Source organism: Bos taurus, chromosome 2 (assembly GCF_002263795.3).
Source record: "Bos taurus isolate L1 Dominette 01449 registration number 42190680 breed Hereford chromosome 2, ARS-UCD2.0, whole genome shotgun sequence".
Taxonomy (NCBI): domain Eukaryota; kingdom Metazoa; phylum Chordata; class Mammalia; order Artiodactyla; family Bovidae; genus Bos; species Bos taurus.
Genome location: NC_037329.1, coordinates 115,235,648 through 115,256,021, shown reverse-complemented (window position 1 = coordinate 115,256,021; position 20,374 = coordinate 115,235,648). Strand labels below are relative to the sequence as shown.

The window sequence follows — 20,374 nt, the reverse complement described above, 5'->3', positions numbered from 1 at the left end:
TTATTTGACTCCAGATTTAGTACTTAATGAGGCAATATTAACTTCCATAGTAATTTTTATTGCTGATAATGCATAGAGCAACTATTAATCTCCAGACAAATTATATTGCAATGATTCAAAGATATTTAGCTCAGTGAAAGCATTACATTAAATAAATTAAAGTGGAAGAGCAATACAAACAACAAAACTATATTCTTAATTTATATCACTGGAGAGGACATGATTTTTTTTAATAATATTAAAGAGTAATTAAAATAGCAAATGTTGTAAAGAAATGGAATCTCTTTTATGTTTATTTCCTTTATTCAGTTATCTTTGTAGGCATGATTAAAAATCCCAAAAGCAATCTCATAAGGGGAAAAATGATTTACTGAATTGGTTTATGTATTTTTATTTAACTTTGCTTGCGTTGATTTTTGTGAATTTATTAGGGGGACCCTGGTTCCTATGGATCTCCAGGTTTTCCAGGATTAAAGGTAAATGTATACCATTACAGAGATGATAAATACATTTTCATTAGTAGATGCAATTCAGTATCATTCAAAAGTTGCACCAGGACATACAGACTCATACACAGTAGAGGAAACACATTTATTTTATAAATTATATAATTTTGCTGTGGGTGCAAAAACTAGAGCACAAAACTCTCTGATGCAACCTAAAACAGTGTTAAGATTTTATATAGAATCTCAGGGAGCATGTGTCATTCAGATAAAATGAGAATGAGATAATTTGTCAATGAGATAAAATGTCATAATCACATTTTTTTTTTAAAAAGGGCATGCTTTTTGTTACTTGTAGGGGGAACCAGGACTGTTTGGAGATCCTGGGTCATTTGGATTTCTTGGCCCAAAGGTAAAAAAGTGAGCCTATTTGAGTACAATCTAATAATAGCTTATATCCCTTATGCTATCTAATTTATTTTTTAAAGTATTTCAAAATATCATTTTTTAAATGTCTGTTTTGCATATATTATTTTAATGCATGTTGTAATTATTATATTTTACATTTGTGAATTGATCTTTTTGAAGCAGATGAAAAGTACTGAAAGTTTCAAAAATTCCTTAGGGATCATATAGTATCATGATTCACAACAGAGGGACCTGTGGAGAACTTTGCTTTGACCGTCACTACAGTTATTCTTTCCTTTGTGACCTCTGGCCTCACCTTCAGCACTTGTGTGGGACAAGCCATGGTGGCATTGAGATGACACAATTAAGGAGGGACAAAATTTGCTGCAAAAAAAAAGCGTAGGTTCAGATGCTATAGGCAAAGAAACCATTTGTCCTAGAGTGCCAAATTAGACATTAATGCTTATTATAGATAAAGAAATTCCATGGCTTCAGAGGTATCTAATCTATGGGCATGGAATCATTTTTGGAATTCGGATATATTTTTCTTTAGGGAGAACTTTGTTAGCTGGTTGTTTACTTCTGCTTATAGGTAGGAGGTTACTTAAATTTGTTCCTCTTAGAACATCATGAGTTATTTATTTCTCTGGTAGGCCTACAAGCTTTATTTCTTATACAAATGTACTCTTGGCCCTTCTAATATTTACTTAGTGCCAGGAAACAGGAGAAGAATATTAATATTTCTAAGAAAAGTGAATGAATGAATGATTTCAGGGAGATCCTGGAGACCGAGGGCACCCAGGACCACCAGGGGTTTTGGTAACTCCATCTCTTCCACTCAAAGGTTTGTGTTCCATTTGACTTCTCTATCAATTATGCTGAAATGGGATTTAAGTTGTCCTGAAAGAAGAGTTTGGTCCACTCTTTCTGTACTGTATACACTAGGTGGGCTAAATCTATGAACTTTACCATGTATGCGTAATTGTTGTTGTTGTTCAGTCGCTAAGTTGTGTCTGACACTTTGCAATCCCATGGACTGCAGCACGCCAGGCCTTCCTGCCCCTCAGTATCTCCTGGAGTTTGCCCAAGTCCATGTCCATTGAGTCAGTGATGCTATGGAACATCTCATCCCCTGCCGTCCCCTTCTCCTGCCTTCAGTCTTTCCCAGCATCAGAGTCTTTTCAAATGAGTCAGCTCTTCGCATCAGGTGGCCAAAGTATTGGCTTCATAATGTATAAATTATACAAGTGCTAATAGAGATGTACATCTTGATCATCTCTATCAGCATAAGACATCAAATTTTATGTTAGTGTGTAAACTGCCTGCTGGGATTTTTATTATGTTACCTTTCAGAAAGTAGGTATTTTAATTGCTAAACAAATTTAAAACCATTTGACTAAGCCCTGCCACAAGGCTGCCTCCAGGAAGAAGGCAGCCTCGACCAATGACATATTCAGCACTACTTCAACTTCACATGTCTGTCGGGGAGGGTCTAAAATACTGCGTTTTAAATGTGATGAGAAACTGCAAAACCATCTCCCAGTTGTACTTGAGCAAGCCTCCCAAAAAGTAATTGTGCATGAATTTTCTAATGTATACATATGTTTGCTGTATGCATGATGTCATTATTTTTGGCAGGCCCTCCAGGGGATCCAGGGCGCCCTGGCCGCTATGGAGAAACAGGGGCTGTTGGACCACGTGGTCCTCCTGGTGCCCCAGGTAGACCAGGGGAAGCCTGTCCAGGTATGAATCCCCTGGCTTTTACAGCTCAGGTTTGCTACATCCTCCTCCACACCAGGGGTTCTCCATTCTAGCTGATACTAAAATCATCTTGTTGTTTAGTCATGAAGCTGTATCTGACTCTGTGACCCCATGGACTGTAGCCTGCTGGGCTCCTCTGTCCATGGGATTCTCCAGGCAAGAATACTGGAGTGGGTTGCCATTTCCTTCTCCAGGGGATCTTCCCAACCCAGGGATTGAACCTGCGGCTCCTACCGCGTCTCCTGCATTGCACGCAAACTCTTTTACTTCTGTGCCACTGGCAAAGCCCAACTCATCTTAGGATTGTTTCAAAAATACCGATGGCTGAGCCTACCCAGACTAGGAATGTCAGACTCTCTGGGAGGATGGATGCACCCAGGCATCTACTGTTATAAAATCATCCCCCTACTTCTAATGCACAGCTAGGATTAAGAAGCACAGAACTCAAACAAATTGACTAATTAATTGGAGAAAATCCAGGTTCCTAGACTGCTGCTCAGAAATATTCAGTCACTATCTCAGGGGTATGATAAGAAGCATCTATGTATAATGGGCTTCCCACAAGATTGCATGCATGCTAAGTAGCTTCAGTGGTGTCCAACTCATTGCGACCCTTTGGACAGTAATCCACAAGCTCCTCCGTCCTTGGGATTCTCCAGGCAAGAATACTGGAGTGGGTTGCCATTTCCTCCTCTAGGGGATCTTCCTGACCCACAGATTGAACACACATCTCATATGTCTCCTGCATTGGCACAAGAGTTTTTTACGATGAGGGCCACTGGGGAAGCCCTCCCACAAGATTACCACATGCAGATAAGATTTCGAAACCACTGCTAGGATTAGCGTGTGTCTTCAGGTTTTTACCACCTTCTTGGAAGGCTCTCCCTGTGGATATATAGTTGTTAAAATTTAGTTTTATCCACCTAGTCCCCAACTTAAATATTCTGTATGAAATGTGGAAATACAAATTGTGAATTAAAAAGTAGGATTTTGATTCACACTTAGTGAATAATAATAATAATAACAAAAAGCCACAGTTTTCTCCTCCCTTCCCTCCACACCAAAAAACAAGTCTCATCCCCCACAGAAAAACCCTATGGTTCATGGTCATATTTGATGAAAAGCCTGAGAAACAATCCTATTGACACAAGGACTTTCAACTCCTTCAAGTGCTATCTTAGTTAATAGTCTCAGTGATATTAGGAAAAGTTTACAGGGTATTTTCATTCTGTGAACCCAGGAGAATTGATTAAACATGTGAGGAGAAAAGTCTGGAATAAATGTAATTTTATTCAATCTGTCTCAAGTTACGTTTCCTGAGGAGTAAAAAATTTTCTGAGATATTCAACTGTGAACTACAGAGTTCTTGTTTAATCTTCCACGAAGCTGGCTTTCACTTGGGAGAGTCTGATGACCACAAAGTCAGTAAATAAAGCTTTGTTTAGTTCATTTACTCTTTAGACATTGTAGCCATGGTTTAATTGACCCAGGACTGTATAAATCATACAGACTACTCTCTCAGTCAGGAGGTACTAGGTTCTCATCTTACATTTCTCCTTTCAGGCTTGTTTATAATAAAATAGTGCTTCCAGCAGATTGAAATCAAAACCCAGTGGGAGTAAGTAACACATGTCTCTAGGGAATTTCAAACCAAGTATAACAAGAAGCCTCTTTAGCCCAAAAATCTTTTAAAAAAGAATTAACCCATATTTGGACTTCAACCCATAGTAAGCTATAATTTTATATGGTATAGTATTTACATTACATCATGCACATGTATGTATCCATAAATACATATGGTTGAAACACAAATCTCACAAAATAATATCTGTGGAGTATATGAGACACTCCCATTTCTATTCCATTCTTTTCTTTTGAAAAAAAAAAAAAAAGGTTTTAATGCTGGCCACAGCTTCATTGATACTGTGTCCTGTCAGTGGGTGATTGAGGCTGCAGTGTTCTGTACACTGTAACCCATTCTCCCTGTTGGAAGCTGGTTGAGCTTTTTTCCTGGCCCTGGGGTGAGACAGCAAGCAGGCAGCATTCAGGTTCATTCTAAGTCGGGTCTAAGGAATGTTATAAAGACAAGATGGCAACCAAGTCCATAGGAGTACATGTTCATTTTGTTTTAAGGACACCCATGTATGTAGCCTTTATTATACCTATTCAGTTTTATAATCATCTATAGTATTTACCATGAAGTTTTGGAGTCAAACACCTATGATTGAATCCCAGCGTTCACAATCAATGTAGTGAGGTGGAAAAGTTATGTGTTTATACAGTGAACTAACAACATTTCTTTGGCCAACTGATGCGAAGAGCTGACTCATTTGAAAAGACTCTGATGCTGGGAAAGATTGCAGATAGGAGGAGAAGGGGACGACAGAGGATGAGATGGTTGGATGGCATCACCGACTCAATGGACATGGGTTTGGGTGGACTCCAGGAGTTAGTGATGGACAAGGAGGCCTGGTGTGCTGTGGTTCATGGGGTTGCAAAGAGTCGGACATGATTGAGCAACTGAACTGAACTGAACTGAACAATGTTTCATGTTCTAGTGCTTACAAGCTGTGTAATCTTGGGCACTTATTAAACCTCTCTGTTCCTCAGTTTTCCCATCTAGAAAACTAAGTTCTTGTTACAGTTGAAAGAAGTAATATGTATAGTTTTTAGAATATAACTTGGCATACAGACTCACTATGTTAGCTATTATTAGCATTTCTTATACTGGGACTAAATTTACTGTGCCTTATCTATAAGGTTCAACCTTTACAAGTTGTTGAGAAACGCTGGGCTGGAAGAAGCACAAGCTGGAATCAAGATTGCCGGGAGAAATATCAATAACCTCAGATATGCAGATGACACCACCCTTATGGCAGAAAGTGAAGAGGAACTAAAAAGCCTCTTGATGAAAGTGAAAGTGGAGACTGAAAAAGTTGGCTTAAAGCTCAACATTCAGAAAACAAAGATCATGGCATCTGGTCCCATCACTTCATGGGAAATAGATGGGGAAACAGTGGAAACAGTGTCAGACTTTCTCTTTTTGGGCTCCAAAATCACCGCAGATGGTGACTGCAGCCATGAAATTAAAAGGCGCTTACTCCTTGGAAGGAAAGTTATGACCAATCCAGATAGCATATTCAAAAGCAAAGACATTACTTTGCCAACAAAGGTCCGTCTAGTCAAGGCTATGGTTTTTCCAGTAGTCATGTATGCATGTGAGAGTTGGACTGTGAAGAAAGTTGAGCGCCGAAGAAGTGATGCTTTTGAACTGTGGTGTTGGAGAAGACTCTTGAGAGTCCCTTGGACTGCAAGGAGATCCAACCAGTCCATTCTAAAGGAGATCAGTCCTGGGTGTTCTTTGGAAGGAATGATGCTAAAGCTGAAACTCCAGTACTTTGGCCACCTCATGAGAAGAGTTGACTCATTGGAAAAGACTCCGATGCTGGGAGGGATTGGGGGCAGGAGGAGAAGGGGACGACAGAGGATGAGATGGCTGGATGTCATCACCAACTCGATGGACATGAGTTTGAGTAAACTCCAGGAGTTGGTGATGGACAGGGAGGCCTGGCGTGCTGTGATTCATGGGGTCACAAAGAGTCGGACACGACTGAGCAACTGAAATGAACTGAACTGAATTGAACTGAGGAGTAAAACTAATGTCTGAAAATATAAGTAAAGCCTCAGCACATATGCACACAAGAATGAAAGCCATCTATTTACTTTGGGTGCTACATTACTGATGACAAACGGGGTTCCAATTGTCTGTTGCTAAACAAGTAACCCCAACATTCAGTATATACCCTTCACTCTTTCCATGGTTCAGGAATTCAGGAGGCATTAACCCAAGTGATTGCAGAGCAAAGATTTTCATCTAGTTATAGCTGTAGACTAGGGACTTCCCTGATGGCTCAGACGGTAAAGCATCTGCCCACAATGCTGGAAACCTGGGTTTGATCCCTGGGTTGGGAAGGTCCCCTGGAGAAGGAAATGGCAACCCACTCCAGTCCTCTTGCCTGGAAAATTCCATGGACAGAGAAGGCTTGTAGGCTACAGTCCATGGGGTCACAAAGAGTTGGACACGACTGAGCAACTTCACTCACTCACTCATAGCTGTAGACTAGCTGGAACAGAAACATGAGGACTGGCCAGACATCTCTCTCATTTGTCTCTCATATAGTCTCAAACCTTGCTATGTGGCTCTGCACTTAACTTAGACTTCCTTACAGCATGGTGGCTTCCGGGTGATAATATTGCTTCCATGGTGGTTCAGGACTCCAATCCCAAGCATTTCAGCTCACAAGGCAGAACCTGAATCATCTTTAATAATCTGGCCTGGGAAGCCATACAGCGTCACTCCCGCCATACTTGATTAGTTCAAACAGTCACCAAAGGCTGCCACGTTGCAGGGAAGAGGGACCGCCACTTCTTGCTAGGAGACTGTCAGGGTTCTGCAAGAGTGTGAGAAGCGAGAGCTACCAGGACGCCATCTTTAATAATGACCATCTTCCATCTGAGAGATTCTGGTACTAGGTGTGCTTAGGACGAAGCAGATAGGAGAAGTGGTTGCTGTCATATGAGGGCTTCTGGCTGTTTTGAAGCCAAAGCTGTCAGTATGGATTTGGTGAGTAGGGTATCAAAGAGGAGGGGCAGGATTCAGCTGCTCCTGCATTACTTTGACTTCCCCTGAACATACTGGATATTACTTTGACCTCCCCTGAACTTCCAATCCTTTGCTGAGAACTTCCTATAGCCAGTCCCTATACATTAAGGTCCTTATGTGGATTATTTTGTTTCATCCTCATTAGAAGCCTCTGAGGAAGATGTAGAGAATTAAATAAGTTACATAACCTACTTTGGTTCCTATGGCTAGAGTGACAGAGGCCAGGTTCAAATCTAGCATCTCTATGCTTTCCACAAACCTACATGGTTATAGTATATTACCTCTATATAGATAATTATATGAGTCCAATTTTTTGGCTGTGTTAAGAAAGTATGCTCCGCATTTAATTTGAGCATAAAAGATTAGAAGACTATGTCCATATAAGCATATTATTGCCGCTGCTGCTGCTGCTAAGTTGCTTCAGTCATGTCTGACTCTATGCGACCCCATAGACGGAAGCCCATCAGGCTCCCCTGTCCCTGGGATTCTCCAGGCAAGAACACTGGGTTGCCATTTCCTTCTCCAATGGGTGAAAGTGAAAAGTGAAAGTGAAGTTGCTCAGTCGTGTCCGACTCTTAGTGACCCCATGGACTGCAGCCTACCGGGCTCCTCTGTCCATGGGATTTTCCAGGCAAGAGTACTGGAGTGGGGTGCCATTGCTTTCTCTGATGCATATTACAAGCATGCCCAAATATCACATTTTAGCATCTAAAAGGCAACACTAATTTTCTCATTAAATTCTCCTGCTGCTGCTGCTGCTAAGTCACTTGAGTCATGTCTGACTCTGTGCGACCCCATAGACGGCAGGCCACCAGGCTCCCCCGTCCCTGGGATTCTCCAGGCAAGAACACTAGAGTTGGTTGCCATTTCCTTCTCCAATGCATGAAAGTGAAAAGTGGAAGTGAAGTCGCTCAGTCGTGTCCAACTCTTAGCGACCTCATGGACTGCAGCCTACCAGGCTCCTCTGTCCATGGGATTTTCTGCCTTCTCGTCAGATCAGATCAGTCGCTCAGTCATGTCCGACTCTTTGTGACCCCATGAATCGCAGCACGCCAGGCCTCCCTGTCCATCACCAACTCCCGGAGTTCACTCAGACTCACATCCATCGAGTCAGTGATGCCATCCAGCCATCTCAGCCTCTGTCATCCCCTTCTCCTCCTGCCCCCAGTCCCTCCCAGCATCAGAGTCTTTTCCAATGAGTCAACTCTTCGCATGAGGTGGCCAAAGTACTGGAGTTTCAGCTTCAGCATCATTCCTTCCAAAGAAATCCCAGGGCTGATCTCCTTCAGAATGGACTGGTTAGATCTTCTTGTAGTCCAAGGGACTCTCAAGAGTCTTCTCCAACACCACAGTTCAAAAGCATCAATTCTTCGGCCCTCAGCCTTCTTCACAGTCCAACTCTCACATCCATACATGACCACAGGAAAAACCATAGCCTTGACTAGACGGACCTTTGTTGGCAAAGTAATGTCTCTGCTTTTGAATATGCTATCTAGGTTGGTCATAACTTTCCTTCCAAGGAGTAAGCATCTTTTAATTTCATGGCTGCAGTCACCATCTGCAGTGATTTTGGAGCCCAGAAAAATAAAGTCTGACACTGTTTCCACTGTTTCCCCATCTATTTCCCATGAAGTGATGGGATCTGATGACATGATCTTCGTTTTCTGAATGTTGAGCTTTAAGCCAACTTTTACACTCTCCACTTTCACTTTAAAATTATATGCTAGATACCTATCTAAGGGCTACCCTAAGAGTTCAGATGGTAGAGCATCCACTTGCAATGCAAGATACCTGGGTTCGATCCCTGGGTCAGGAAGATCCCCTGGGGAAGGAAATGGCAACCTACTCCAGTATTCTTGCCTGGAGAATCCCATGGACAGAGGAAGCTGGCGGACTATAGTCTGTGGGGTCACAAAGTGTCAGACACGACTGAGTGACTAACACACACACACAGATGCCTATCTGTATGATTTAATGCATTACCTCTTTATTTTCTCCTTATTTAAAAATTTTATTGAAGTATAGTTGCTTTACAATATTATAAGTTATAGGTGTACAGTATCAGTCAGTCAGTTCAGTTGCTCAGTCGTGTCCTACTCTTTGCAACCCCATGGACTGCAGCACACCAGCCCTCCCTCTCCATCAGCAACTCCTGGAGTTTACTCAAACTCATGTCCATTGAGTTGGTGATGCCATCCAGCCATCTCATCCTCTGTCATCCCCTTCTCCTCCCACCTTCAATCCTTCCCAGCATCAGGGTCTTTTCAAATGAGTTAGTTCTTTGTACCAGGTGGCCAAAGTATTGGAGTTTCAGTTTCAGCATCAATCCTTCCAATGAGTATTCAGGACTCGTTTCCTTTAGGGTGAACTGGTTGGATGTCCTTGCAGTCCAAGGGACTCTCAAGAGTTTTCTCCAACACCACAGTCCAAAAGCATCAACTCTTCAGCGCTCAGCTTTCTTTATAGTTTCAACTCTCACATCCATACATGACCACTGGAAAAACCATAGCTTTGACTAGACGGACCTTTGTGGGCAAAGTAATGTCTCTGCTTTTTAAGATGCTGTCTAGGTTGGTCATAACTTTTCTTCCAAGGAGCAAGTATAGTGCTTCATAATTTTAAGGATTTTGGTCCAGTTATAGTTATTATAAAATATTGGCTATATTCTCCATTTTGTACAGTATATCTTTGTAGCTTATTTTATACATAATAGTTTGTTGCTCCCTACCCCAGTATTGCCCCCCTCCTCTCCCCACCAGTAACTACTAATTTGTTCTTTATGTCTTTGAATCTGCTTCCCTTTTTTTTATATTCAGTAGTTTGCTGTATTTTTTAGATCCCATGTATAACTAATATCATATAATATTTGTTTTTCTGTGAGCTCATGTTTTAATTCACTGAATGTGTTGATATGTTTGTTCAGGTTAGGTTCTATCAAATTATCAAGGTGGAAAGATTTTAAAAGTAAATTTAATTAAATAATATATACTACTTTCCCAATAATTCCAAAGAATGGACAAAAAGAAAATTTGATTCCCCAAATCTTTCTTATTACCACTTGTGTTCTTGTTTCAAAGGAGTTGAGGCATTTTGATGGCTGGGATACTCAGTTATTTTTAAACTACAATTTTTTTTCCTTAAAAAAATTCCACAGCCTAAGAAAGATGCACTGATTTTTATTTCTTACACAGAAAAAAATTTTGAGAGTATTAATGTGAGATTATCTGAGTATATGTGGTTTTCATTCTTGATTTCTCTTGGAGGCATGACGGGACCTCCTGGGCCACGAGGATTTCCTGGTCACCCAGGATTTCCAGGGGCAGCTGGGGTTCCTGGAAGAGCTGATTCTGCTCCAGGCAAACCAGGCAACCAGGGACCAACTGGGCTGCCTGGAGTGCCGGGACTGCCGGGACCTCCGGGATCAGATGGTAAAGTGCTCTTCATTCACATTTCATAACATTTATGTTGCATTTGATATTTGCAGTATCATACAGAAAATGTGACTTTCCAAATTTTTTAAAGGTTGTCTAATATTTCATAAGCCAAGTTAGTTTTATTAACAGTACAAAAAAGTCAACTGATATTGACCTACCACATCAATTAAAGAATGTGAAAATGTTTGGTTGAGAATTTAAGTGTGATGATAGAATTTTGTAAATGAACACAGTTTTTATTTTTTGAATATAGTTTTTATTTTTAGGAGTCATATGCAGACCAGACTTAAGAGTCAAACAGCCCTATAAAGCCTTTTGTGAAAAATAACCATCCCAGAGTCTCCTATTCTGTCCACCCCAGGGGCAATTATTTCCACACGGTTAGCTGAATCTTCTGTTATTTGTCTTTTATGACCATTTAGCAAACATATGTCGCTATTTCTTAATTTTTCAGTTTGAGCAGTATTATTTGACTTACCTGTCCACAGATGAATGTCCCCCATTCCTTGCCATACATGCACGTTTTCTGTTTCTACAACCTATCAATACAGTTATCATCATTATTTTAGTTAAATATTCAGTATCTATACTGAAAGATTATATAAATGTTATTCATTGGTTTATTCATATAATAATATATGTTACTCTTGTGCTTTCCCAGCATGGCATTTAGTTAATAATTGTCTTAACATTCTTTTTTGTGTGTTTGCTTGGTTTTCAATATACTTATTGCTAATTCAACCTCAAATCATCGAAAATTGTATAAATCTCTTAATCATGCATTCTAACTCATTACCAGTGTTATCTCTTTGAATAAGTCTCTTCTGGAGCGTTATGACTGTTCAAGTTACGTCAGGTTGCAATTTCAAAAGCTGATGCTAAGATCCTGCCTTGAGATCTTCCTTCATCGTTATCCTACATATTGTGTCTCTACTTGTCTGTCTGTTTCTGCCTCTCTTTCTTTGGGTTCCTTTTTCCCCACAACTCATATATTTCTTTGGTTGCTTTCAGTTCAGTTCAGTTGCTCAGTCATATTTGACTCTTTGTGACCCCATGGACTGCAGCACACCAGGCTTCCCTGTCTATCACCAGCTCCCAGAGCTTGCTCAAACTCATGTCCATTGAGTTGGTGATGCCATCCAACCATCTCATCCTTTGTCCTCCTGCCTTCAATCTTTCCCAACATCAGGGTCTTCTCCAGGGAGTCAGTTCTTCACATCAGGTGGCCAAAGTATTGGAGCTTCAGGTTCAGCATCAATCCTTCTAATGAATATTTAGGACTGATTTCCTTTACGATTGACTGGTTTGATTCTTTACAGTCCAAGGGACTCTCAAGTGTCTTCTCTAACACCACAGTTCAAAAGCATCAATTCTTCAGCACTCAGCTTTCTTTATAGTCCAACTCTCACATCCATACATGACCACTGGAAAAAACATAGTTTTGACTAGATGGATTTTTGTGGGCAAAGTAATGTCTCTGCTTTTTAATACACTGTCTAGGTTGGTCATAGCTTTTCTTCCAAGGAGTAAGAATCTTTTAATTTCATGGCTGCAGTCACCATCTGTAGTGATTTTGGAGCCCAGGACAATAAAGTATGTCACTGTTTCCACTGTCTCCCCATCTATTTGCCATGAAGTGATGGGGCTGGATGCCATGATCTTCATTTTCTGAATATTGAATTTTAAGCCAGTATTTTCACTCTCCTCTTTCACCTTCATCAAGAGGCTCTTGTTCCTTTTTGCTTTCAAGCAGAAGGGTGATATCATCTGCATATATGAGGTTATTGGTATTTCTCCCAGCAATCTTGATTCCAGCTTGTGCTTCATCTAGTCTCACATTTCTCATGATGTACTCTGCATATAAGTTAAAAAAGCAGGGTGACAGTATACAGCCTTGACGTATTCCTTTCCCAATTTGGAACCAGTCCATTGTTCCATGTCCAGTTCTAACTGTTGCTTCTTGACCTGCATACAGATTTCTCAGGAGGCAGGTAAGGTGGTCTGGTATTCCCATCTCGAAGAATTTTCACAGTTTGCTGTTATCCACACAGTCATAGGCATTGGCGTGGTCAATAAAGCAGAAGTAGATGTTTCTCTGGAACTCTCTTGCTTTTTTGATGATCCAACAGATATTGGCAGTTTGATCTCTGGTTATTCTGCCTTTTTTAAAACCAGCTTGAACATCTGGAAGTTCTCAGTTCATGTATTGTTGAAGCCTCGCTTGGAGAATCTTGATCATTACTTTGCTAGCATGTGAGATGAATGCAATTGTGTGGTAGTTTGAGCATTCTTTGGCATTTACTTTCTTTGGGATTGGAATGAAAACTGGCCTTTTCCAGTCCTGTGACCACTGCTGAGTTTTCCAAATTTGCTGGCATATTGAGTAGAGCACTTTCACAGCATCGTCTTTTAAGATTTGAAATAGTTCAACTGGAATTCCATCACCTCCAATAACTTTGTTCATAGTGATCCTTCCTAAGGCCCACTTGACTTTGCATTCTAGGTTGTCTGGCTCTAGGTGAGTGACCACACCATCTTGGTTTTTTGGGTCATTAAGATCTTTTTTGTATAGTTCTTCTGTGTATTTTTGCTGCCTCTTCTTAATATCTTCTGCTTCTGTTAGGTCCATACCATTTCTGTCCTTTATGGTGCCCATCTTTGCATAAAAGTTTCCCTTGTATCTCTAATTTTTTTGAAAAGATCTCTAGTCTTTCCCATTCTTTTGTTTTCCTCTATTTCTTTGGATTGATCACCGAGGAAGGCTTTTTTTTATCTCCCCTTGCTATTCTTTGGAACTATTCAATTGGATATATCTTTTCTTTTCTCCTTTGCCTTTCGCTTCTCTTCTTTTCTCAGCTATTTGTAAGGCCTGCTCAGACAACCGTTTTGCCTTTTTGAATTTCTTTTTCTTGGGGATGGTTTTGATCACAGCCTCCTGTACAACATTACAAACCTCCATCCATAGTTCTTCAGTCACTCTGTCTATCAGATCTAATCCCTTGAATCTATTTGTCACTTCCACTGTATAATTGTAAGGGATTTGATTTAGGTCATACTTGAATGGTCTAGTGGTTTTCCCTTCTTTCTTCAGCCTCATCTGTTGGTTTACTCTCTCATTATGCTTTGTGAGAAAGTGTATACATTTGGGATATTTGAAATACATTTATTCTGCTGTGAAATTTGATTGATAGTTTGGTTGAACATAAAATTGTAGATTGCAATCATTTTTTCCTTCAGGTTTTTGAAGGCATTTTCCTTTCTTTCTTTCTTTTTTTTTTTTTTAGTGTTTTTACTAAGAAGTTCAATACTCTTTAGATAGTTGATCCTTTGTTTAAAGTCTCTTTTTTCTCTGAAAGCTTCTAGGAATTTTTCTTTGTATTCAATGTCCATAAATTTCACAGTGATTTACCTCAGTGTGGGTAAATTTGCAGGCACTCAGAGCAGTTTCAATTGAACACAAATCCCTCATTTCTGGAAAAATGTCTTGAAGTAATTTTTTTGAAAATATTCTGTGATTTTTCCCTCTGCTTTCTATTTCTGGACACAATATATTTGTCTGTTTCAGAATCAATCCTATACCTCTCTTTTTCAAATCTTCACCTATTATCTTCATCTTTTTATTTTTCCTTACACTTTCTGATACACTTCCTCAACTCCATATTCCAACTCTGCTTCTGAATTTTGAAATTTCTGCTTTAATAACCATTTTTTTTTAAATTTCTGAGAATTTTGTTGTTGGTGTTGTTCTCTCTTAATGTGTCTTTTTGCAGCAGCTTGTTCATGTCTCAGGGATGAAATGCCTTCCTTTGTCTGTTTTTTAAACTATATAGTTTATTTTTTAAAGATTTCTTCTTACTGTATTGTCTGTTTTCTCTTATTTGAGGGAGTTTGTTTTTTCCTGCTGCAATTTTTAAGAAAGATTTCTTAACTGTTTAGCTGTTTCTTTGACCAGTCAACCTATGTGGGTCCTCACTGTCATTCTGCTTCGGAGGTACCAATGCCTGAACTTTAGGAGAAATTTTTCAGTCAGCTATGCTCTTTTTCTGCTTCCCCTACAGCCTGCTTGGAGTTCAGCTTTTAAACATCTACTAAATCTTTTTACATTTTTTTTTTTTTTCTGTTGTTTCCTTTCTCTTGTTGTTTCTTTGTCTTAAGGAATTCTGCCTTTTTATAATATTCTTTTACTGTCTGTTTGGAGAGAACAAGGAACTTACTGTTTGTACTTTATCTGTCATCTTTGATCAGATATCTCTGAATTTTTGCTTTTACAAACTCTGCTTTATGCTTTCTTTATTAGGTAATTATTGATAATTGAATGGGGGAAAATGATCTGTGCCATACACTTATTCTTACTTTGTTTTGTTTTGGTATATTTGTTTTTTTTATTCCCTACCTTACCCTACAATCCACTAAATTAGGGCTGAGATTAGGGATGGTTTTAATCAATGGTTATGGTACCAGAAGCTTGCTGAGACAACTGTATGGTCTATTTGTGTACATATTCTTATATCAGAGAGAAAGAATCTTAAGAAAGGGTGGAAGAAAGAATAGGGGTAAGGGGATGATTGAATTATGAGAGACACATCTACTTGTTTGCTAGTAGGTATTCACAAAAATCGTGTGATTCTCTCTGCACTCCCCTATCCCACTGTGAAGCTGTATATTGTACTGTTGGGCAACCCGGACCACAAGGAACAAAAGGCAAAGTGGGTCCTCCAGGAAGACGAGGCTCCAAAGGAGAAAAAGGCAAGTATTCCTTCAAGTAGAATTTCTAGAAAAAAACAGCAGTGGAGGGTTGGGAGGCATTATATGATATGTACAGTGTGGCCTTTCATTTAGGTTTTTTACTCCCTTTAGTTACCCTGTGACTACCTAACTCATTGTGTGCTTGTGACGTGATTAGACCTTGCCAAAAAGTCAAATCCATATTTTAGAGTATAAAGGAGACATTTATCTGCCATGAGATTTGTCTCAAAGTGGTGACTCTTTTCCATGAGATCCTCTCAATTCCTTGAAAAAAGCAGAGATAGGACAGTTTTGATCTTCAATTTCAATTTCTCTCTGTGGGTCCCATCTTTCCTAGATTCACCAAATGCCTCTAGCTCTCTGTTTCTACACTTTAAATTGTTTGGTGTGTTTTTGGCTAACAGAGTCAGGCAGGTATGAAAGCTGAGCAATTTGATTATCCTAATGGTATTGTTTAGACTAAAAATCCTGATGAGTAGAAAATGCATTTAGTGAATTATCAACTGTGATATGCATTCAATAATCCTCTTTACATATTTTATTTGGATTCTTTAAATGTTCAAAGTTTATACTCTAACCAATTTTAATTGTTGTTTTTTCAGCAGGAACCAAATTAAGAGTTTTTTTTTCTAAGCAGGATCCAAATAAGAGCTATCTAAACTTTTAAAAATAAGAAATTTTCTTATTTTCAAAGTTTCTGCAATAGAGTTCAGCATTAGCTTTTCCCCTTGATTTTACCAGGGTGAATTTTTTAAGACACAGAACACCCCATTGTCTAGAAACAATATGTCCAGCCACATAGACCATAGCTACCTCCACATCATGCTCTGTACCCCTCCCCCATCACATGTTGTCAGTTGTCTGCGATAAGAATTGTGTGCATCAGACCCTTTTTGTTCTTATTCACACTATTGGTTTTGTATAGTAAGGATTTTATTGGGATTTCATTCAGGAAATATAACAAAGCTGCCTTTTATCCTCTGTCTAGGGAGCTCAGGGCTCTGTGCCTGCCAGCCTGGTCCCATGGGCCCATCAGGCCCTCCAGGGCCTCCTGGGAGGCAAGGGAGTAAGGGAGACTTGGGGCTCCCTGGGTGGCTTGGAGAAAAAGGTTCCCCAGGCCCTCCTGGTGCCAAAGGATCTCCAGGGCCACCGGTGAGTAACTTCCCAGTTTTTTTATCTTTTAACAGAGTTATAATTCAGTTGTACCCCTCTGTAATTTATAGTGCTATATATATGTTTTTAATATATGTATTGTATATATTGTAATATATATAATGTGATATATATGGTTTTTAAGTTTTTAAATTTATTTTTGTTGATGTATAGTTGAATTACAATATATTATATGTTTTGAATCTATAAGTATATTAATGGCAAAAACTTGTCTCTGTCCTTTTATTCATCCATTCATCATTCATTTGTTCAATCAATTGTTTATTGAGCACTTACTATGCTCCAGGTGCTATTCCAGATACAGCAGGGACCAGAGCACAATCTCTGCCCTCCTGGGGCCCCTTCTCTGTGGGGAGAATACACACATCATGACAGATAGACAAGTGAATGTGCACTATGGCAGACGGCAATAAAATCCATTGCCATCTAGTGTGGTTTGAGTGGAGAGAATGAGGGGCAGAGTAGCAGATGAAGTCATAGAAATGGCTGGAGGTTAGGAGAGGTTGGAGAGCATAGGGTTTTGTAGAAGGGCTGGCTTAGAACTTGTGCTCTGAATGTCATGGAGCAGCTGATGGAGAATCTTAAGGAGGGATAAATCTGACATTGGTTTTAATAGTATCACACTTGTAGCTTTGTTAAGGACAGACCAGAGAGGATAAGGGAGGAAGTAGGAAGATTTAGCTGAGCGATTGCTCCAGTAATCCTGGTGAAATATGAAGGTGGACAGGTTTCCATATTAATGTTGGGTGTGGCGGGAGGTGGTCGGATTATAGATATATCTTGACCACAGAGCCAACAGATTGGCTGTGAGACCAGACATGAGATATGAAAAGCAGAGAAGTAAAGGATGGAACCAAGATGGGGGAGGAGGGGCAACGTGAAGAGTAAGCATGGGGTAAGAAAGGATGCAGAGCCATTGGGCACATTTTAAGTTTGAGGCACCAATTAGACAAAGAAGTGAAAGTGCTGGGTAGAAGCTGAGATGATTCAAGTAAGGATCCAGATGAGCGATTGATTGGCCTGGAGCTATAAATATTGGCTCTGTCAGAGTTTACATGATGTTTTGTGCCAGAGGGTAGGTGAGATCTTGCTGTGACTCTCATTTGCTGACTGTTCCAAGGAACCATTACAAGTGCCCTGGGCTGAGGCTGTCCCTCTGAATAAGATCAGTGCCCTCCAGGGCACACTCCTCTGGAGGCTGGAGACAGCCTTTGTTACAGAGGCTTAATCCTGGGGTGGCCTGGGGCCCAACCATCAGCCCCAGTGCACTCTTTTCCATTTCCCTCAGGAAATCTTGGGAAAATAAGATCCCAGTTTCAGAGCCTTAAGTGAAGGTTTTTCTTTCACTCTCCCCACACCCCACTTGTAACATTAGCAAAGTCAACTCAAGGAGAAGCTACATCCTTCATACACATATGTTGAATGAACGTGGTTGTAATTACTAAGTATGTTGCATTTTATAGTCTGATTTTTTTAATTCAACATTTTTTCATAGTCATTTTTCTGTGTCGTTATTTACTCTTCTTAGTGAAGGTTTTATTGACTCTAAGCTTTTTCCTGCCTTCACACTGAGTTGCTTCTCAGAGCTAGCATCTTGGATTGTGAGTTACAGATTCATCCAGGGTTATCCTGGCAAAAGTTTATGTAATTCAGTTGCTCCAGGGCTTACCTCATTAGTGTTTTTAAATGTTTAATTTATATTGAAGTATAGTTCATTTACAATGTTGTATTAAACTGGCCGTATTTCTGATGTCTTTGTTCTGTATATGCTTATGTCCATATGACTTCTCTGTATTAAATTCATCAAATTGGGATCACAGTTAGGGACCAGGTTCACACCATGGGGCACAGGAAAGGAAAGGAGGGAGTGAGGGATGAACAAAATGACCCACAGACAGGGTGCTCTCGCTCCTCCATACATCTCTCTTCTGCTGATCCCTGGCCTCAGCAGCCACAGGTTGGTGGCAAAGTACCAAACAGAAAAATAGGTTTATGTTCTCTACCATTTTTTTCTGTGATTGGACCAAAGCTTTATATTCCTTGCCTTAGCCTGAGAGCACTTCCTAGGAAGGGAGTTTCCCGCTAGGATGCTCTGGTGCAAGGCATAGGGCTTAGGAGCACGTGGACCAAGCTTTACACCCCAACCCTGACACTGGTGATCTCTGCGGCCTTCCTGGAAAATCTGTATCACATCACTATCCTCCAGGGTTAGTAGGAATTCAGTTCAGCCGTGCATTGAGAGCTGTCACACAGCAGTGAACCAGATGACCAGGGTCACTGGCCCTGAGGAGCTGCAGGGCAAACCAAAGGTCACAGAATGACAAGGGCTCAACCTCTGGCAGTTTTGGTTTTGTCCTCACGGTCTTTCTTTTTGTATTCTTCATATGAGATCTGTGGCTGCCTTTGAGAAACTGGAAGTTCGTTAACACAGGTCAATGTGTTCCCACTGCTGCCGCAAGCGGAGAGGTGGTCATGCCTATGAGAGGAGGTTGGGGTGCTCTAGTCTCCACTATGCCCTTTTGCCTGCTTCTCAGAAGGGCACAGCCCCCTGATGGGCATCTATGGCTGAAGTCCCTGCTTTGGCTTCATATAAAATAACTGATACATGCCTGGCGGAGAGGTCTTCTTTGTTGCTGCTGAGATTTTGTTGTTGTGTTAACCTTTGCCCTGGAAGTTTTTTAGGTTCCACATTTGTTTCACTGGAATCCAAGGCCGTGAAGGCGAGATGGTTTTGTTAACTATAGTGTCTTCTGTACCCAGAATAATGCCTGGCAACTTGTAGGTTCTCAGTAAATCTCTTTATCAAAATCCAAACACAGTGCTGGTAATGTTTTTTCCCCTTACTAGCTCAACTAAGTCTATGATCTAACTCTAATACTTAAAATTCTATACCTGCAGAGTATTAGAACTGTTTGTCCTAAGTCTCCAGTGTGCTGGCCAATAAACTTCTTAGACTCCAGGGTCAATTTGATCTTCAGGGTGAAAGTGCAGGGCTTCCCTGGTGGCTCAGACAGTAAAGAATCTGCCTGCAATGCAGGAGACCTGGATTCGATTCCTGGCTCAGGAAGATTTCCTGGAGAAGGAAATGGCAACCCACTCCAATATTCTTGCCTGGAGAATCCCATGGACAGAGGAGCGTGATGGTCTACAGTCCATGGGGTTGCAAAGAGTCCATGGGGTCACAAAAGTAAACTGTTCAGACTCCCAGGGTGAGTTTGATCTTTAGGATACCCCGGTCTTGTTTATTTAAGCATGCCACTGTCAATCTCTTTCTGGAGAGAAACTGGTTCATGTGCTCTGGCAATAGCTTTCTGTCTTGATAGTTCAGGTACTAGAAGGACATTTTCATTAACCAACTCTTGGATTGGATGCTGTCTGGCATATACTTTGGCCAGTCTCATTGTTAACTCAAGAGTTAGCATAGACAGTAAAAGTAAGAATTAAGACAACGAACACTTCACCTATACTTCCACTTTATGATTTCTAAAGCTCTTCTCTTGTCTCATTTGTCTGTTTCTACAAAGAAATTTTTTCAACTCTCCCTTCTGGACATCATTGCACACAGGATGGTGTCCTAGAATGATATTTTGGGGAATATTGAGTGGTGTGTGCAAAGTGATATTTTCTTTACATTAAGTGGCTCCCAACTGTTTGGTCCACTTTAATTTTGATATCTGTTGTATACATTTTAGGCTGTTTCTTCTCTCACTGATGCTGCCATTGTGCTTATTCCCACTGGTAGCTCT

The 20,374-nt window shown here is 40.4% G+C and overlaps 1 protein-coding gene across 3 annotated transcripts in view; it reads left to right on the top strand.

The window, feature by feature from the left end:
* Window positions 1-20,374, top strand: part of COL4A4 (collagen type IV alpha 4 chain) — a 158,200-nt gene that overhangs the window by 61,744 nt on the left and 76,082 nt on the right. For all 3 annotated transcript variants that reach the window (XM_059879104.1, XM_024981740.2, NM_001435192.1), the window contains exons 16-22: window positions 432-476; window positions 802-855; window positions 1,626-1,695; window positions 2,490-2,594; window positions 10,539-10,703; window positions 15,366-15,455; window positions 16,444-16,607. In XM_059879104.1, the coding sequence (XP_059735087.1) occupies window positions 432-476; window positions 802-855; window positions 1,626-1,695; window positions 2,490-2,594; window positions 10,539-10,703; window positions 15,366-15,455; window positions 16,444-16,607 (693 nt within the window). The remainder of the gene's footprint in view (window positions 1-431; window positions 477-801; window positions 856-1,625; window positions 1,696-2,489; window positions 2,595-10,538; window positions 10,704-15,365; window positions 15,456-16,443; window positions 16,608-20,374) is intronic.